The 19,998-nt window shown below is 47.6% G+C and overlaps 1 protein-coding gene across 1 annotated transcript in view; it reads left to right on the top strand.

Annotated features, from left to right (window-relative positions):
• The window catches only part of LOC134053526 (basic proline-rich protein-like), a 43,117-nt gene that overhangs the window by 13,746 nt on the left and 9,373 nt on the right, over positions 1–19,998 (top strand). The window contains exons 3-5 of the mRNA XM_062508544.1: positions 15,942–16,122; positions 16,816–17,071; positions 17,129–17,365. Coding sequence (XP_062364528.1) covers positions 15,942–16,122; positions 16,816–17,071; positions 17,129–17,365 — 674 coding nt within the window. The remainder of the gene's footprint in view (positions 1–15,941; positions 16,123–16,815; positions 17,072–17,128; positions 17,366–19,998) is intronic.

Genomic DNA, 19,998 nt, shown 5'->3' with positions numbered 1-19,998 from the left:
ATTTATACATCTCTTGTTCAAGAGGAATCCCTAGGGACCTCCCCCTGGGAACAGCCTCCAGCTCCAAGCTTGAGCATCCCTAAAACGATGATTTCCACCCTCACCAGTTCCCAAGTCTGGAGGAAGGATTCAATATTGCCATCACCACCTAAAAACCTGGGAAAATTGGGAGTTTTTTAGATGCAGGGTGAAGGTGAGCTCACTGAAAACCACCCAGGGAGGCACCAGGTCCCAGACGGAGTGAGATGATGGAGCAGGGTGAGGATGGACACTGAAGGAATGACCCACCTGACTCACACAGAGCACCTGGTAATTAAGAAATACCAATTAAGTCCCAGCTGCCAGGCTCCAGTACACATATTCCCCATATATTACATTCCCAAGTATGTTCTTCCACTGTATTCTCCAATATATCATATTTATATACATATAGATGTATGATACATTGTATTTCCCAATATATATACAGGGAATATTATCTCATTTTCTTCAACACATACAATATTTCCCAGTATTTTCTATTCCTAAATATATTCCTCAACATATTTTATATTCCCCTAAAAATAAATAAACAAATATATATATATATATATATATATATAGACACTATATTATTTGCAATGCTCGTAACTTCAAATTGATTGAGAGGCTGCAATTAATGCAATTTCTTTAATTTTTTTCTATATCCATCAATTTTTTCTGCATCTTGGGCTCAACTTACTGTTGTCCAACTTCTGCCACAAATTTGCTATGAGCTTTGAGGAAAACCCACTTAATTTTTCTCAGGCAAAAGGGGTTTATCCTTTAAAGATCTTTACCAGATGCCACTCTCAGGACACAATCAACCAAAAAAAAAGTTTTTAAAAGAAGTGGTTTTATTTAAAATCTGGTTTCATCTGAAAGTCAGATTTTACTGAAAAGCTCTGTTTTTAAGGAAAACTAATGATGGGCACCAGGCTTGGGTGGGAATTACAGACCTTGGGCACCAGATGTGCTAAAATCCATTTTTGGATGAGATGGGAAAGAGTAGCTTGGCAGTGCAGGATGTGCCACTTGTGGAGTTCTGGGGAATTTCCTTTTGGGTGAGTGTTGGGGAATTTCCACACTAAAAGTGAGAAGGGGTCAGGAATTTGGGTGCTGTGCACAGACCTTTGGTGTGTGGGTGTTTAATGCAGGTGCCCTGTGAGCACCTTTGCTAATTAGGGTGCTCCATCAGGACCTTGGCAGACCTGGGTACCCTACAAGCACCTCTGCTAATTAGGGGGCCCAGTCTTTAATTTTGGTGCCCTGCAAGCATCCTTGATGACTGGGGTACCAAGTCAGTCTTTGTTAATTAGGGTGCCACGCCAGGGTCTTTGCTGATTAGGGTGCTTTGCTGATTTGGGAACTCGGATGAGGTCATTGATTTGGGTACCCTGCAAGGACCTGGGCTCACCTGCTCACCTGAGAGCCACAATCTCTGCCAGGCTCTCTGCTAATTAGACCCTGCAATGACCTTTGCTGACCTTGGGCACCTGGTTGGCACCTTTATTTTCTGTGCCCTGCGAGCATCTTTGCTAATTAGGGTGCTCTGTAAGGTCTGAGCCAAGCAAGGTGCCATCCCATAACCTCTGCCACCTTGGGAGCTCTGCTGAAATCCCTCTCCCAGGTGCCCTGAAGGGGTCATGGACACAAAAAGGCAGGACAGAGGTGACACCAAGGAGCAGGTGACACAAAAAGGCAGGACAGAGGTGACACCAAGGAGCAGGTGACACAAAAAGGCAGGACAGAGGTGACACCAAGGAGCAGGTGACACAAAAAGGAAGGACAGAGGTGACACGGCTGCTGCCTCGCTCCGGGATGCTCCATGGCCAGACAAGCATTGATCCCTCAACCACAGGAATGGCTCTGCATCCCAAAATCCTGCCAGAAGCAGGGAATGTGCATCCCAAAATCCTGCCAGGAGCAGGGAATGTGCATCCCAAAATCCTGCCAGGAATAGGATTGTGCATCCCAAAATCCTGCCAGGAGCAGGGAATGTGCATCCCAAAATCCTGACAAGAACAGGAATGTGCATCCCAAAATCCTGCCAGGAGCAGGGAATGTGCATCCCAAAATCCTACCAGGAGCAGGGAATATCCCAAAATCCCGCCAGGAGTGGGGGATGTACATCCCAAAATCCTGCCAGGAATAGGATTGTGCATCCCAAAATCTGCCAGGAGCAGGGAATGTGCATCCCAAAATCCTGCCAGGAGCAGGGAATATCCCAAAATCCTGACAGGAACAGGAATGTGCATCCCAAAATCCTGCCAGGAGCAGGGATGTGCATCCCAAAATCCTGACAGGAACAGGAATGTGCATCCCAAAATCCTACCAGGAGCAGGGAATATCCCAAAATCCCGCCAGGAGTGGGGGATGTACATCCCAAAATCCTGCCAGGAGCAGGGAATGTGCATCCCAAAATCCTACCAGGAGCAGGGAATATCCCAAAATCCCGCCAGGAGTGGGGGATGTACATCCCAAAATCCTGCCAGGAATAGGATTGTGCATCCCAAAATCTGCCAGGAGCAGGGAATGTGCATCCCAAAATCCTGCCAGGAGCAGGGAATATCCCAAAATCCTGACAGGAACAGGAATGTGCATCCCAAAATCCTGCCAGGAGCAGGGATGTGCATCCCAAAATCCTGACAGGAACAGGAATGTGCATCCCAAAATCCTACCAGGAGCAGGGAATGTGCATCCCAAAATCCTGACAAGAACAGGAATGTGCATCCCAAAATCCTACCAGGAGCAGGGAATATCCCAAAATCCCGCCAGGAGTGGGGGATGTACATCCCAAAATCCTGACAAGAACAGGAATGTGCATCCCAAAATCCTGCCAGGAGCAGGGAATGTGCATCCCAAAATCCTGCCAGGAGTGGGGGATGTACATCCCAAAATCCTGCCAGGAATAGGATTGTGCATCCCAAAATCTGCCAGGAGCAGGGAATGTGCATCCCAAAATCCTGCCAGGAGCAGGGAATATCCCAAAATCCTGACAGGAACAGGAATGTGCATCCCAAAATCCTGCCAGGAGCAGGGATGTGCATCCCAAAATCCTGACAGGAACAGGAATGTGCATCCCAAAATCCTACCAGGAGCAGGGAATATCCCAAAATCCTGCCAGGAGTGGGGGATATACATCCCAAAATCCTGACAGGAACAGGAATGTGCAACCAAAATCCTGCCAGGAGCAGGGATGTGCATCCCAAAATCCTGACAGGAACAGGAATGTGCATCCCAAAATCCTGCCAGGAGCAGAGGATGTGCATCCCAAAATCCTGCCAGGAGCAGGGAATGTGCATCCCAAAATCTGCCAGGAGCAGAGGATGTGCATCCCAAAATCCTGCCAGGAGCAGGGAATGTCCATCTCTGCGGGGGCGGGGCAGCTCCTGGGTTGCCTCTCTGGCATCCCAAATGATGGGATGTGCATCCCAAAATCCCATCTGCAGCCCCCACGCCGCATTAATGACTCATATTTTGTTAATTGTACAAACCTAATGGGGGAAGGAGCTGGCGGGGGGGAAAAAACGGGTAATGGCCATCAGGCCAGCAATAAACCAAAATTAATGGAGTGTGGGAAGAAATCACGTCCACTTAATCCCAGCTTTGGGAGTCTCATGGAATCTCGGAACTCCGGGGGGGTGCTGCATGCCGAGGTCACTGCCGGGCCGAGCAGGACCCGAGTTTGGGGAGGGGAGAGGGGAGACAAGGAGCAGGAGAACTTCCCAGGGCCCTGGAATGCTGCAGGCAGCAGGAGAGGGGAGAAGGCAGAGATGGAGAGGAACGCTGCTGGAAAACTCCACCTTCAGCTGGGAGAGAATTGCTTTTTATCACCCTTTAATTTTTGTTTTCCAATTTTCCTTTCAATTTTTTTCTATTATTTACCCAAACTTTTGTTTTTAATCCATTATTTTTCCAATTTTGCTTTATTGTTTCTTTTAAACCAATTTTCTATTTTTTTCTTTTTATATTTTTCTCCTTTTTCCCACTTTCTCTTTTTAATTTTTTTTACCGAGTTTCTTTTTTCATTTTACTTCTATTCCCCCCCCCATTTTTTCTTTTGTTTCTTCATTACCATTTTTCCTTCTTTACCTCCTTTTTTTAAACCAATTTTCTTTTTTCTTTTTATTTTCTCACAGAAAAAGGAAAATCATTTCCCCACCTCAAAGCAGGGAAAAACTCACCCCAACCTCTAACCCAGCAAGACAGGGATGCTGGTGTGGGACACCACTCAGAGATTCCCAATCCCTATTTTCACTCTCTCCCATCCAACTTCTTCCCCAGCCCTGCTTCATCCCAGTAGAAATGTAATTACTTTGTGATTTTTGCTTGCCCTGGAACAAAAATCCAGTGCACAAATATCCCTTTTCCAAAAGGGATGTAGATAAGGCTCATACCAAACTTTCCCTTTGGATTTAGAAAAAAAAAAAAAAAACAAAAAACAAAAACACAAAAAACTTTTGCCCATAAATTTGGGTAGGAGCCAAGGTTTCATTCTAGGAAAACTGGGATTAAAAGTGGATGTGGAGTATTTCTGTGAAGTTGTGCAAATACAGATGCAAGTGGATGTCACCAGAACTTGGAAAAATCCAAACTCTGTGTTTTCCGGTCAAACTGCCCTGCTCAGGAGCCAAAAAAATCCAGCAAAATCCCAGTAAAACCCGATGGTTTGTATTAATGCCCCAAACCACACTGGGAGTGAGAGGCCAGCTGCTCTGCCAGCATCCCACAGCCAGGCTCCACTCCCAGCTCCTCTTTGGGATGGCTCCCTCCAACCACCCCAGACCCCACTGGAGGCTGGAGAGCTTTTTCCTATGGGAAAAATCCCAGTTTTTTTCTCCTGAAAATAACAAGGGGGAATAATTATTTTAAAAACGCTCCTGTTGTTGAGGAGACACCCAGGGCTGGGGAGGATGGGAATGATGGATTATCCCAGGCTGGACCAGGCATGTTCCAGCTCCCTGTGAGCAAGGATACAGGAACCATCCAGATCATACCAGGATCATCCAGGGGCACCAAACAAGGGTACAGGAACCATCCAGAACATATCAGGATCATCCAGGGGCACCAAACAAGGACACAGGGATCATCCAGGGGCACCAAACAAGGATACAGGGATCATCCAGGGGCATCAAACAAGGATACAGGAACCATCCAGATCATACCAGGATCATCCAGGGGCACCAAACAAGGACACAGGGATCATCCAGGGGCACCAAACAAGGATACAGGAACCATCCAGATCATACCAGGATCATCCAGGGGCACCAAACAAGGATACAGGAACCATCCAGATCATACCAGGATCATCCAGGGGCACCAAACAAGGACACAGGGATCATCCAGGGGCACCAAACAAGGACACAGGGATCAGCCAGGGGCACCAAACAAGGATACAGGGATCATCCAGTTCACACTGGGATCATCCAGGGGCACCAAACAAGGATACAGGAACCATCCAGATCATACCAGGATCATCCAGGGGCACCAAACAAGGATACAGGAACCATCCAGATCATACCAGGATCATCCAGGGGCACCAAACAAGGACACAGGGATCATCCAGGGGCACCAAACAAGGATACAGGGATCAGCCAGGGGCACCAAACAAGGACACAGGGATCATCCAGGGGCACCAAACAAGGATACAGGGATCATCCAGATCACACAGGGATCATCCAGAGACACCAAACAAGGACACAGGGATCATCCAGGGGCACCAAACAAGGACACAGAGACCATCCCAAGCTGGACCAGGGATGCTCCAGCTCCCTGTGACCAAGGATCATCCAGGCTGGACCAGGCATCCTCAGGGATGTTCCAGCTCCCTGTGAGCAAGGATACAGGGATCATCCAGATCATACCAGGGATCATCCAGGGGCACCAAACAAGGACACAGGGATCATCCAGTTCACACAGGGATCATCCAGGGGCACCAAACAAGGACACAGGGATCATCCAGGGGCACCAAACAAGGATACAGGGATCATCCAGGGGCATCAAACAAGGATACAGGAACCATCCAGATCATACCAGGATCATCCAGGGGCACCAAACAAGGACACAGGGATCATCCAGTTCACACAGGGATCATCCAGGGGCACCAAACATGGACACAGGGATCATCCAGGGGCACCAAAAAAGGATACAGGAACCATCCAGATCATACCAGGATCATCCAGGGGCACCAAACAAGGATATAGGAACCATCCAGATCATACCAGGATCATCCAGGGGCACCAAACAAGGACACAGGGATCATCCAGGGGCACCAAACAAGGATACAGGGATCATCCAGCTCACACTGGGATCATCCAGGGGCACCAAACAAGGACACAGGGATCATCCAGGGGCACCAAACAAGGACACAGAGACCATCCCAAGCTGGACCAGGGATGCTCCAGCTCCCTGTGACCAAGGATCATCCAGGCTGGACCAGGCATCCTCAGGGATGTTCCAGTTCCCTGTGAGCAAGGATACAGGGATCATCCAGATCATACCAGGGATCATCCAGGGGGACCAAACAAGGACACAGGGATCATCCAGTTCACACAGGGATCATCCAGGGGCACCAAACAAGGACACAGGGATCATCCAGGGGCACCAAACAAGGATACAGGGATCATCCAGGGGCATCAAACAAGGATACAGGAACCATCCAGATCATATCAGGATCATCCAGGGGCACCAAACAAGGACACAGGGATCATCCAGTTCACACAGGGATCATCCAGGGGCACCAAACAAGGATACAGGGATCATCCAGGGGCACCAAACAAGGATACAGGAACCATCCAGATCATACCAGGATCATCCAGGGGCACCAAACAAGGATACAGGAACCATCCAGATCATACCAGGATCATCCAGGGGCACCAAACAAGGATACAGGGATCATCCAGGGGCACCAAACAAGGATACAGGGATCATCCAGGCTGGACCAGGGATGCTCCAGCTCCCCGCACACACAGAGAAAATCAGGCACCCAACACAGATACACTCAATTCCCAGATTTTTCCCACAAGGTTTCAGGCTGTTCACGTGGAAAACCAAACCAGGGCTCGAGGCACGAGCTGTTTTGATGCCCTGACAGCCAAAGGAGGAGCGAGCTGATGCAAATCAAGCCGGGATGTCACCAAGGGAGGCGCTGGCCCGGCTGTGCCCGGGGCTCGGGTTGCAGGATCCAGCCAGGGACTGGGGGCCGTGCCGGAACGCAGCTATTTTAAGATTGGGGATATCATTTCACCAACAATTCCCCTCAGGTTCATGTGACACGGACCCAGCATCCCTAAAATAAACGGGGACTACACCCCGTCTTAAAGGGAATGGAAATAGCAATGTTAAACGTAGTAACAGGCACCCAAATCGTTGGTGTTAATGATTTGCCTTCTTTTATTTCTAGGAAGGAGAATAAATGCACACCAGGGGTGGAAAAGCACTTTGGATTTCGGCAAATATTTGGAAATCTTGTTAATTAACAGTACAGTGGACACAAAGATGCAGCTGAGACCCAGAGCTTGAGATCACAGAGGGATTTGGGGGATGTTTATATTGTATTTGGGGAGTTTTCCTGTGGACATTACAGATAAATAAATAAAAACTTTGCACTTGGTCCCTTGCCAGTGACATGCTCAGGGCTCCTTACCCAGAGCAGCAGAAAGATGTGGTGCTCCATGTGCCAAAATAGCAAAAATTTGGAGGAAAATGGTTATTCACTCATTATTTCTTTTTCCCCTATTGTGCAATGAGTCGAATGGGAGGTTTTGCTGTTTGGGGCCAAAAATCTCAGATTCAGGATTATCTCCATTCTTGCAGCCATGTCACTTCCTAATTTCATTGTACATTAAAAGAACTTTATATGGTACATATAAAATAACTTTATATTACACATATTTATATTAATTGTATTAATTATAATATATATGTTATATAAATTACATCTATTATATATATTAAATGTATTACATATATTACACTATGCTGCATTATAAAAGTTCACTAACATATCCCAATTTCTTCATTGAAATCTATCATTTATCAGCTGGAAAAATCATCTGCATCTCCTGTGGAAGATCAACATCACTTTTAGCAGCTAAAACTCATTCAGCAACAAGTTTCAAATTTCTTTTAGACTCCATTGCTGCAGCTTTAGAGAACCCATGTCCATGTTATTCCCCTTCCTCGCTTGCAAATGGAATGTAAAGTTTGAAATTCAGGTTGTAACCAAAAAAAAAAAAAAAAAACAAAACAAACAAAAAACAAACCCAAATAAAAAAAACATTGCCAGGAGCGTGTGCTATCCAAGTGGTGTTTTTCCCTGGAAATCACCACTGGGATGTCTAGTTTGCACCAGAAAAGTTATTTTCCTATAGGAATACATGAGCAGGTTGATCCCCAGCTGCACTTTGCTTTAAGGGACAAGATTTTCCTTCCCCAAATCTGCCCAGCATTCGCACTGCTCTCCTGCACAATAATTCCCTCTCACCAATCAATCCGTTGATAGTTTTCTATTACAAATCAACCAATATTTTTATCATAAATCAATAATTTTCTGTTATAACCTGATCAGTCCATTACTTTCTATTATAAATCCATCAATAATGTTCTAGCATAAATCAATCCATATTTTTTTTACTATTAATCAACCCACTATTTTTTATCACGAATCAATCAACAATTTCCCATCACAAATCAATCAACCCACGATTTCCAACCCCAAATCAGCCAATAAATTTTTATTACAAGCAAACCAACTCACGACTTCCTATTACAAATTGATCCATCGATAATTTCCTATCAGAACCCAATCAACCTTTGGCTTTCGAGTATAAATCAATAAACCATCGGGTTTTATTCCCAGTCAATTTGAATCCAATTGAAATTAATTAGATCCTGCTTCGGATGCCTCCGGGCTGGCAGCCCCCACGCCCCCCCCCCAGCAGGTATTTATAGCCTCAGTGTCTCATCCCCACTGCCCTCAGCCCCAGCCATTAATTAAATTAGCACAAAGAGGGGCTTGTTGAGCGCTCCAGCCTCCCGAAGTGGAGCTGGCAAATAGGAAACAAAGGGTGGAATTCTGGCTGCTCGGCTCAGGGGTGCTGCAGCAGGGCATGGGGTGCCCCCACCCCACAAGAGCCAGGCCACGGATGGGGGAGCAGCCCCCCAGGGCGGCGTGGGATGGATGGGACGGGTTGGGTGATGGGAATCTTGCTGAAGGAATTAAATCCCACCTTGCAGCGTGTCTCGCCCCATCACTTCTCAGATTTACGCTTGGGGCACCCAAACCAGAGGCTGGAATGTCAGTTCAGCCACTTCCCAGTCCTTGAGCCCTTCCCAACTCACCACAGCCCTACTGCACTGAGCCCCTCTCCAAGCACAATTAACTCCGGCTGAAAACGCTCCCAGGAATTCCTGCAGGGATAACAGCACTGGGAATTTCTCTGCCTTTTCCCCTGTTGAGCCAAATCCCTGTATAAATGGTTGCAGGGTTATTTTACCCCCCTGATGTCTCTACCTTGAGATAACCTTGGCCACTTGCCAGGTACTCAGCTATTAAAGATGCTACTAAATCGCTTTATTTAGTGGTTTTAGCATAAATATCCTCACCAGGACCTTCAGCTCCACTATTCAGGGTGTTAAATTTAAAAGGGAAGAAAAAGAGGGAAAAAAAACAAAACCTTTTGGAGGTTGTTTAGGCAAGGAGGAGTGATTTAGCACGGTACAGGGTGGGATTAAGATGGCAAAGGTCACGTTGAAAAGAAGGCCAAACTCCCCAACAGCAAGAGAAATCACTGAAATGCTCAAAAAGAGTGAAAAGCAACTTGATAAAAAGTGATGGTTGAGACAGTGTGAGTGGGGGGGATCAGGTTTGTATGGGGGAAAATAGTGGGAATGGGGAATAGGATTGTGAGGGATCCTGGTCTGGGGGAGCCACAGGCAGGAGCCGGAGGAGCATCACAAGAAATGGACACATGTTGGTAAAAATGCATCAGAATCCCCAAAACTGCACAGGCAGCCCCAAATGTGCATAAGCACCCACAAAATTGTAGCAGCATTGCTAAAATCAGATGAGCAACACAAAAAAATGGACATGCATCCCTAAAACTGCATCAGTGCCCCCAAAGTTGGACCAGCATCACTAAAATCACACCAGCATCCTTAAAACAGCATCAGCAGCCTTAAGATTACAGCAGCACCCCTAAAATTGCAGCAGCATCATTAAAATTAGATCAGCATCACTAAAGGTGGATGAGCATCCCTAAAGTTGCAGCAGCATCCCTAAAACTGAAGAAGCATCACTACAACTATGAAAATCACCCTGGCATTCCTAAAACTGGCACCAGCATCCCTGAACTTGGATAAGGATCTAAAAAAATCTAAATATCATACCAGTATCACCTTATAGGAAAAGAACCCATTGATATAATTTATTATTTAATTAATGTTATTATCTTTAATTATTTACTACTTACTTTTTATTGGTTATTGAGTATGTATTACTATTTCTTTATTGTTCATTTTTTATGATAGTTAAGTTTGTTCTTTACTATCCCACTGACAAAGTGCTCCACTTCACTATTTTTGTTTTAGAGCAATTAATTAATTGCCAGAGTTATGAGATGCTGGATCTGGCAGCAAGATATAAAGAATCCAATTTCTGCACATAAATGCATTAAAAGACCTTTGCAGGCATTTTATATAAATGGGATTTTCTTGGGATTGAGATAAAATATAAGATTTTTTTTTTTAACTCTTCCAGCTAAGTTGATCTCCTCAGAATCCACATTTTGGTGGGTTTTTATGTTTTTGGTTTGCTTGTTTTTTTTTTTTTAATAATTCTATCTAAATTGGGTGAGCAAGGTCAGGGAGGGGATGCAGGATGCAAGAGGTGGAATGGAGAGCGTGGGATGCAGGATGGTCTGCAGAGGAGACCTCCACCCACCACCCCCGAGCCAATTATTTATAATTATTTATTATGAGCTGATGAAGGGGATGATAAAACACAAGACCTGGAGAGGGCTCAGCTCATCAGCCTCACTCACTGGGAAAGAGGCAGCAGAACATAGTGCAAATACTGAAAAAAATAGAAAATGGGGGGGAAAGGAGAAAAACCAAGCAGGCAAAAGACTTTTTTTTTTTTTTTTTTTTTTTCCCTGGGATAACATCAAAAATCTCCATCCAGGCTCCCAGCTCGACATCAGCAGTGGCAACAGGCAGCAGCATTGGGATGGAGAAATTAGCAGCTTGGAACAATAAATTCCCTTTTAAATTTATTGCTCAGGAGCATTAAAAATGTCTAAAGTGGTTTACATCCACCAGCGCCGTGGGAATTCGCCCAGGGATCCAGGAGCTGGTAATTGCTATTCTCAAACTTGCCTTGGAAGCTTCAAGTAGTGTTTAAAAAAAAAAACATTTGAAGGGCTTTATAAAGCCATAAAGTGCCCTCAACGTACCTGGGAGTGATGGAGCTGAGAGAGGCTGGTCCTGCCTCCACCAAAAAATCCTGGGAATAACTCACTGCTGATCTGGTAATGGGAAAGGAAACTGCTACCATACAATATTGGAATTTTTTTCTATTTTTTGGCCAAGTTTTGCCTTGCTGCTGGGGTGGGGGTGGAGAGTGTGGCACTGGGGGGGACATCAGGGAGTCTGGGCTGGGGAATTTTGGGTTTGCTGCTTGGACAGGGCTGAGCTGGCAAAAATGATGGGCAAAAAGGGGGAACAAAGAAGGAAAAAAGGCAACATAATACAGGAAAAAAATTTAAGTTAAAAAAAAAAAGGCAGCAAAAGGGAAAGACAAAAAGCCAAAAAAATTTAAAAGGGGAAAAATAGGAGTGGGAACAACAGAAGAGAAAAGGAAAAAAAACCCACTTATTTATTTTTTAGGGGGGGAAAAAAGGAAAAAAGAAAAAAAAGAAAAAAAAAGGGGGAAGAGAAAAAAATGAAAAGGAAAAGAAGGAAAATCAAAGGAAAAATAAAACAGAAAAAGGGAAAAAATTAAAATAGGGAGAAAAGGAAAGAAAATAAAGGAGGAAACAAAAAAGGAATTATAGAGCAAGGGGAAAAAAGAAACTATGAGGAAAAGAAGACAAAGGAATATAGTTAAAAAATCAGATATATAGTAAATATAAAGTAAAAATATTGAATATAGTAAAAAAAATTAAAAAAAAAAAAGAAAAGGTGGGAAAGGGGGGGGGGGGGGGGGGGGGGGGAAACTGGGAGGAAAAGGAAAACAAAAATCAGCTTTTCCTAACATGGAAAAAATTCCAAAGGGTCCAAGCCCTGCAGGAGCTCCCAGGTCCTGAGGAGGCTGAGGCTGTTCCAGCCCTTTTTTGTTTTGGTTTTTTTTTTTTTTTTTTTTTGGGGGGGGGGGGGTTTCCCATTCAAAACCCCACTCCCAAACACATCTTCCAGAAAAACACATGAAACGGGGGAAGAAATAAAAGAGAAGCTTCCCATAACTGGTCCAAAATTTGGATTATTTTTAATTGGCTTTCTGAGATTTTCTGGCAGGGATCCAGGCAGCCAGCACAGCCAGGGAAGGGGAAAACCTGGCCAAAAACTGTGGGTTCAGTAATAACATTTTTCACAGTTCTTGTAACACCTTGCTAAAGCCAAAAGCTCCGGATTGAACATTTGTGGGCAATTTTTTTTTCCGACACAAGTTGGGTTTTCACTTTCTCCTCCACCTGCACCAAAATAATCTGTTTTTTTGGGGAGCATCAGCAGTGCTGCATACCTAAACATGAGAGTTTAAGGCCTTTTGGTGAGGCTACCTGGATATTTGTGGTTATACTTGTATAGGAGGGATGGGGCATGCTAAAAGGTGGGAGAAGCATGGCCTGGAAAATGATGGTCAAGGTAAAAAAAATTAAATAAAGCAGAAAAAAATGAAAGAAATGTTATTTTTTTTAATTAAGATTAAAAAGTAAAACAAGAATAAAAACAAAACTAAACCAGGTAATCTAAAATAAAAATAAAATAAAGCCAAAAAATTAAACAAGAAATAACATGAAATTAAAATTAAATTAAAATGAAAAGAAGCAGTAAGTAAATAACAGTTCTTAAAAATTGTAGACATGGTGCTTTGGGAAGTGGTTTAGTGGCTGTTTCACAGCTGGACCTGATGGTCTTGAAGGTCTTTTACAAGTCAACTATTCAACAGACACCAGTTAGCCAGAGCTGGGAGTACCCAGGGTTTATGTTGCTGCTTGCAAGAGGAAAAGCCAAAAAAATCAGATATAATCAAGCAGTTGGGAAGCGCTGAGGCCAAATTCCCATCTTATTTATACAGCTGCAAATCACAGCTGGGCAAAGGCAACCTCATCCCACTGGGACCAGGCTCCATCCCAGCAGGACCCTGCTTCCATCCCACCCCATCAGGGCTTTCCCTGGGGATTACCTGGAGCACCCCCTCAGTCCTTTCAAGGCTGGAGGCAGAGATAAACCCGAGTTTAAATTTAATTGAGGATTAATTCCCATCCTTCCGGATTATTATTTGGAGCCGGCATCTTAATGATCTGACTAATGATGCTGGGAATTAATTTATTTTTGGGCTAATTAGAGGGCATTTGTTAACACCCTCTTTGGTGGTGGCGAAAATTATTTGGGAATCAAGTTATTCGACAGTGCATGGGATATTAAATGCAACTGGGAATTGTCTGGATCCAATAAATTATCCCACTAACACCCCAAAAAAGCAGCTTTCCACATGCTGGACCGAAGTAAGGATGGGGAATAACTGGGGACAGGATGCTGGGATGCATCAGCAGTACCCATGACCTAAAATAAAGATGATCCTGATGCTCAATCTGGTTTTCCCAGCGGGACTGCGGACACCAAATCTCCCTTAGTTTATCTCTAATTGTGGCAGAAGTTTCCTCCTGACTTCAGGAAGTGTGGGCTGTTGTTCCTTGCATCCTTCCCATCGGCTCTCCTTGTCCCATCCCATCACCCTGACCCATTTCACTGATTCCTTCCAGCCACAGCAGCTCCCAGGAAAAGAAATTGTGCCAAACTGGCATGTCCCAGCATCCCAGGTTAATTCTCTCCATGTCTTCAGGAAATATCCCAAGAATCCATCACACAAATCCAACCAGGATGTGGATGTGCATCCCTGAGGATGAGGATGGATGGGTGAAGGATGCTCTTCCCAGCAGGACCAAGCCAATACTTAAGTTTTGTGGGAGGACAAAAAAAAAAAAACCCTGTTATCACACAGAGGTTTAGAGATGCTGTCCATCAACTTGGAAAAAAAGACAAGAAGTAATTCAGAAGTTCCCTGGAAAAGCCAAAATCACCCAAAATCCAAAGCTGCCCCATGAGGGTCTTGTTTTATCCTTGAGCTGGAAAAACAGTTATTCCTGATGTGCCAGAGGGGTAAAATACTCTTCTCCCAATACAACTTCATGCCTTTTATCCAAAAGAGATGTCCTTAAAAAAAAATAAAAACTCAGGAAAAAACATTAGATTTCCTAAAAAAAAATGCTACTTCCTTTTAAAAAAAAAACAAAACTATTTCCTAAAAAAAGTTTCACTTAAATAACTAGTAACTTTTCAAAAAAGGCAATTTCCTTAAAGAAAGGGATATTTCCATAAAAAATTAGATTTCCTTTATTTCCCCCTCCCAAAAATGATGGGGAGAAAATGGAACATGTTCCTGCAGGCTCATGGGGAAGCTCACCATTACTTTTCTTCCTGTTTTTTCCCTTGCCCCATGATATCAGGGAGTGTTTAATGTCATTTATAAAGAAATATCCAATATTATAAAGACCTCAGGTTAAAATTGAGGGGGTATGGGCTGCCTTTGGGGGGCAAGGGCTGCAAAGTGCCTTAAAAAGTCCAAATTTGGGATACTGAGGAACACAGCATCTCCTTCTCTTCCTGACACCACCAGCTCCCCTATTAACCTCTCCTGTAATTAGCCTCAAGCAATTAACTTTTGCTCCTAACGAAGGAATCTCAGTGTGGGGAGTTAAATAAAATAGGAGGGAGGAGGGGGGAAAAAAAAAAAAAATAAGGGAATCCTGATCCCATCATCCACGTTCTCCATATAGCTTAAAGCCAAAACAAGGTGCTATGTTTTCACCTAAATCTCCCAAAATCCAATTGATTCACCCAAACCTCTGTCCCCATCCACATGAGGCTGGAAAGAGCCCCCAAAGCATTGGACCCCAAAGGTTTTGGGGTGTTTTTTTTTTCCAGGGAGCACCCGCTTTTCCACAAGGGGATGATGCCAGCCACACCGAGTCAGCACTTTTGGAGGCAAGATGTCCAAAAGTTTCATCACAAACCAGGTCCACTGAGCCACACACTGCTTTTCCCCACTCCAGCCCCAAAACCTTTCAGGATTTAAAAGCAAAATAAATTGAAAAAAGACAAATTAAGCCGTTTCCTCTCCTGTTTTCTGCTTCTCCCCGGCAGACAGCTGTCCCGCATCCCAGCCAAAAATAATCCATCCCCCCCCTTTCCTCAATCTAATCTCCCCGGCTGGGAGTTTGAAAATATCCTGCCGGGTTTAGGGTTTCCCGTTACCCGGTGGGCGGCGAGATAGTGGGGAAAAAAGATCCTTGGGAGCGAGAAAAGCCGGGAAGAGCCCAAACAAAGAGCCAGAGCCCAAGTTGAGCTTGGACACCTGGAGAGGACTGGGATGAAGTGGAGGGAAGGGACACCCCAAACCTCAGCAAAACTTCCCGAGTTGCACAATGCCAGCGGCGGAGCCACCCTCCCGCAGACGGAAATGCAACAAATAAAAAATGCAAGGATAAATTTCAAATAATGATGATAATAATCATAATTATTATTATTATTATTACTAAGAAGAAGCCCTCCCTGCATTGCTGCAGAGCCACTAAAAGGGATTTCTGGAGTATCCATCCAAGCCCGTGGGATACGGGGGAGCTGCCGAGGGTCCCGTGCAGCGCTCCGGGGGAAGGGGGGAGCCGGGAGAAGGCGGCACACGGGGATCCCGGGGTGCGCCGAGGGCTCGCCCCGGGAGAGGCGGCGGGATGCGGCATTCCCGCCAGGACCGCTGGCCGCGAGCCCGCAGGAGGCCCTGCGAGGTGGCACTGCTGTCCCCCAGCCCCGGTGGGTGCCCGGGGGGTACCGGCAGGACACCCCAAAATCACTGGGTGCTTCGGGAAGCTGCGATGCTGCAGATAAAGACACCCCCCCCCCCCCCAGCCAGCCTGCACGGGGGGAACTGCCCGGCCACCAAATGCCATGAGCTGGGGGGGGGGGGGGCTACAGCCAGCCCCGGGGGTCGTGGGCAGCTCGGGGGGGCTGCGACCCCTCCTCGGGGGAGCTGCGGCTACTGAGGGGGGCTGGCATCGCTAGGAGAGGGCTGCAAGCAGCCAGGGGGGATCGCAAGGGGTCGGGGGGCTGCACCCCCAGGGAGGGCACTGAGTGGGGCCGGGGGGAGCGCTCGGGGCTCCTGCGGGCAGCACGGGGGGCTGCGACCCCCGGGGGACACCGGGACGGGGGGGGGGTGTCTTGGACCGGACCCCCTAAAAGCACAGCATAAGGCGGGAGGAGGATGCGGTCAGCCGTGGGGTGCGACCCCCCCCAAAAAAAACCCTGTGACCCTCCGGGGGTTCAGCAACTTGTTGGGGGGTGGGGGGGAGGGGGGGGCCGCAAGCTTTGGGGGGCCGTGAGCGGTCGGGGGGTGCGCAGCCCGCTATCGCCGGACACCCCTCCCCCGGGATGGCCGCAGCCGGTCGGGGGATGGGGAGGAGGAAGAGGAGGAGGGGGGTGCACCCCGCCCCAATCGCTGCATCCCCCCCAAAATTATCGCAGGGTCACGGCGGAGAACCGCAGCGGCACAGCCGGCCGGAGGTCAGCCCGCGGGAGGAACCGGACACCGGGGACGGACACCCGCGCTGCCCCGGCCCCGCACGGCCGGGGAGACGGCGGGAACGGCAAGTTACTTCCCGCACCGGAGGGGATGGGGGCTGGGGGGGTGTCCCCGCCGCCGCCGCACGTGCCCCGCCGCCCGCGCCGCTTTGTCCGCCGGGCTCCGCGGCTCCGCCCGCCCCCGCGCGGCGGCCCCGCCGTGAGTGACAGCCCTACCTGCCCGCCAATCTTCATCACACCGACACCGGCCTGACAGCGCGGCCGCCGCTCGCCGCCCGCCCGCCCGCCCGGCCCCGCCGCGCCGCCGCCGACAGGCCCCGCCCACCGCCCGCGGGACCACGCCCCCCACGCCGGGCCACGCCCCCGACAGTCCGCCACGCCCTCGGTCACGCCCAAGGCCACGCCCCCTCCGTCCTCCCCTCAGCGCCCCCTGCCGGCCGGCGCGGGCCCCCCCCAAATCGGAGCCGCCCCCCGGACCCTCCCCCCCACCCCTGTCCCGCTCCCCTGTACCCCATCCCTGCCCCCCCTGCCCCGTGCCCTGCACCCCATCCCTGCCCCCCCGTCCCGCTCCCTATACCCCATCCCCCCACCCCTGCCCCGTGCCCTGCACCCCATCCCTGCCCCCCCGTCCCGCTCCCTGCACCCCATCCCCCCACCCCTGCCCCGCTCCCTGTACCCCATCCCTGCCCCCCCTGCCCCGCTCCCTGTACCCCATCCCCCCACCCCTGTCCCGTGCCCTGTACCCCATCCCTTCCCCCCTGTCCCGCTCCCCTGTACCCCATCCCTGCCCCCCCGTCCCGCTCCCTGCACCCCATTCCGCACCGTGTCTGCCTCCCCAGCACCATCCACCCCCACTTCATTTCCCAAACACGCTGCATTTCCTCCCCACGCGTGTTGCCCCTCCAGCAGCACCTGCTCCCCTCCCTATGTCTCCGCACCCCTGACCCCCCACGAATGCTTTTGCCATCCCAGACGGATTCTGAGCCAGCCGTGGTGGCCTTGGGCTCCCCTGACTCCAAGCCTGGGCTCCCTCCGAGTCCCCCCTCCATGAAGCCCCCCAAACCCATCCACCCCCCTTCACATCCTTGACATTTCCCAGTGAAATCCCACCCCAAGCCCCTCCTGTGGTATTATCCCCCAGGCAGAACACTCTTATTTTGGAAATACCTATTAATTATTCTTAATTTGGATGGGGAGTTTCTGACCGAGCTCCCCCCTACCCAAATTTTGGTCCGCATGAGACATCACCTGCCCTTCTCTCTCCCAAAGGCCTGAAGATGGGATTTTTCTAGAATCAGATTTGTTGGAAGCACTGGGTCCTACAGACGAATTTTCCCACATTTTATTGTAAAAGCCACAGGGACCAATTTTTCTGGATCAGTCTGGCTACATTTTTTTTCCTCCTAATTTTCCATCCCCTTCCCTAATGAAGAATGCCATCAAGAGCAGATTTAATGAGAAGTGCTGAGTTTCTGCCCATTTCCTAAAGATATTGGGTGGGGCACGGAGTCACCCAAAATTCCTTTAGAACAAGTTAATGTTAATAGGTTAAGGAATAGGTTAAGACTGGCTCCAAAGACTTACAGAGGGATGTTTGAGCCAGGGGCACTAAATGTGGTGTAAGGGATGGCCATGGGGTCAGGGATGCAATGGGAAAGGTGGACAAACAAATTCAATTTAAGGCCAGGAACACAAAATATTCCAATTTTTCCTCTTCATTTTTCCACAACAAATGGCCTCTTGAAAAATCAACATTCCTAAGTCACTCCTTCTACTTTATCCTGAAAAGAAGTCCATCCAGAAAATATTTTCTCCACTGTTTGTACTTCCTACTTGGGAGCAGGCTCTAACACACACTGATGTCCTTTGGGTTGGCCAATGAAGAGCAAGAGAAAATAAATGGCTCCCACTTGGAATCCATCAATAAAATAACAGAGAGATGCAGTGGGTGGTTGGGATGAATCCCACCCACCCCCCCTCGAAAAAAAAAAAAATCACTGCATTGCATCACTGAGAAAACCAGCGGGAACTCAGAGCATCCCCCCAGCCCTTCGGAGATGTTGGAATGATTTATAGGAATTTCTTGCCTTGTAAATCAGCCAGCGGGACGTTTCCCCCCTCCCTTATTACTATTCCACAGAAGCGAGCAAAGATGAGGAGCCATAAAGCTGTCGCCGGTTGTTTCAACCAGCTGGGGATGCCAGACAGAAAATATTTCGGGTTTTGCAGAAGCTGGAGAATTGGGAAGGAAGAGAGAAGGGGAGGCAGATGGAAAAGCCATCACTGTGATATCAAAGGACCACTGCATCATCCACACTTGGCATTTCATCTTTCTTGTATCTCATCTTGGAAAACAAGGATGTAAAAGAGCAGGCACATGTGGGGCATATTTTAAGCTACATCATTGCCAAAAATATCCAAGAGCTCAAAATTTTAGGGTTCTCGTGGTGCAGGGATATTTCTTCAGGGGCCAGCAGCAATAAGCTCCTCACATTCATTCCTCAAGCATCCCAAGTTCATTCCTCAAGCATCCCACATTTGGTCCTTGAATATCCCACGTTCACTCCTTGGGCATCCCTCATTTATCTTCCCCAATTTGTCACCAATCGCCAAAGCAATTCCTCCACTGGTTTTGGAATCTCACTTTTAAGCTCCAGGGAAAGTATCCAGGCCCAGATTTTTCCTTCACAAAGGCAAAAACTCCTTCTTCCCTGGAGATTTTTTTTCCAGAGGTTAATTATCATCAATTATCATGCCTGGTTAAAAAAATACATTTCCCAATTGGATTGGCCACTTCATCATCCAGCCGTGGGAGCCTGTTGGAATTTTGTGGTGATAAATTAAAATTCTCTCACACTCAATCTTGTAGTTCTTTTCTCCATGGAAAAAAAAAAAAAAAAGGCATCTTTCTGCTGCAACAGGTTATTACTGAGTGATTTATTTTTTTTTTTTTTGGTTAGGTCACATGCCACAAACCGTGGGCCTCCAGATGTCCAGGACCAGGAGTACCTGGCTGCATCCCTACAGATGAGATGAGAAGAGTTTGGACACCAGCTCACTTCTTCCCACCCTGGACTGCAGCTGGAAGGGATGTCCAAACCCCAAAACCAAGAAACCCTCCTTGAG

Source organism: Cinclus cinclus, chromosome 25, assembly GCF_963662255.1.
Source record: "Cinclus cinclus chromosome 25, bCinCin1.1, whole genome shotgun sequence".
Lineage (NCBI taxonomy): Eukaryota > Metazoa > Chordata > Aves > Passeriformes > Cinclidae > Cinclus > Cinclus cinclus.
The sequence above is the reverse complement of the archived record's forward strand: the minus strand, read 5'-3'. Positions and strand labels throughout refer to the sequence as shown.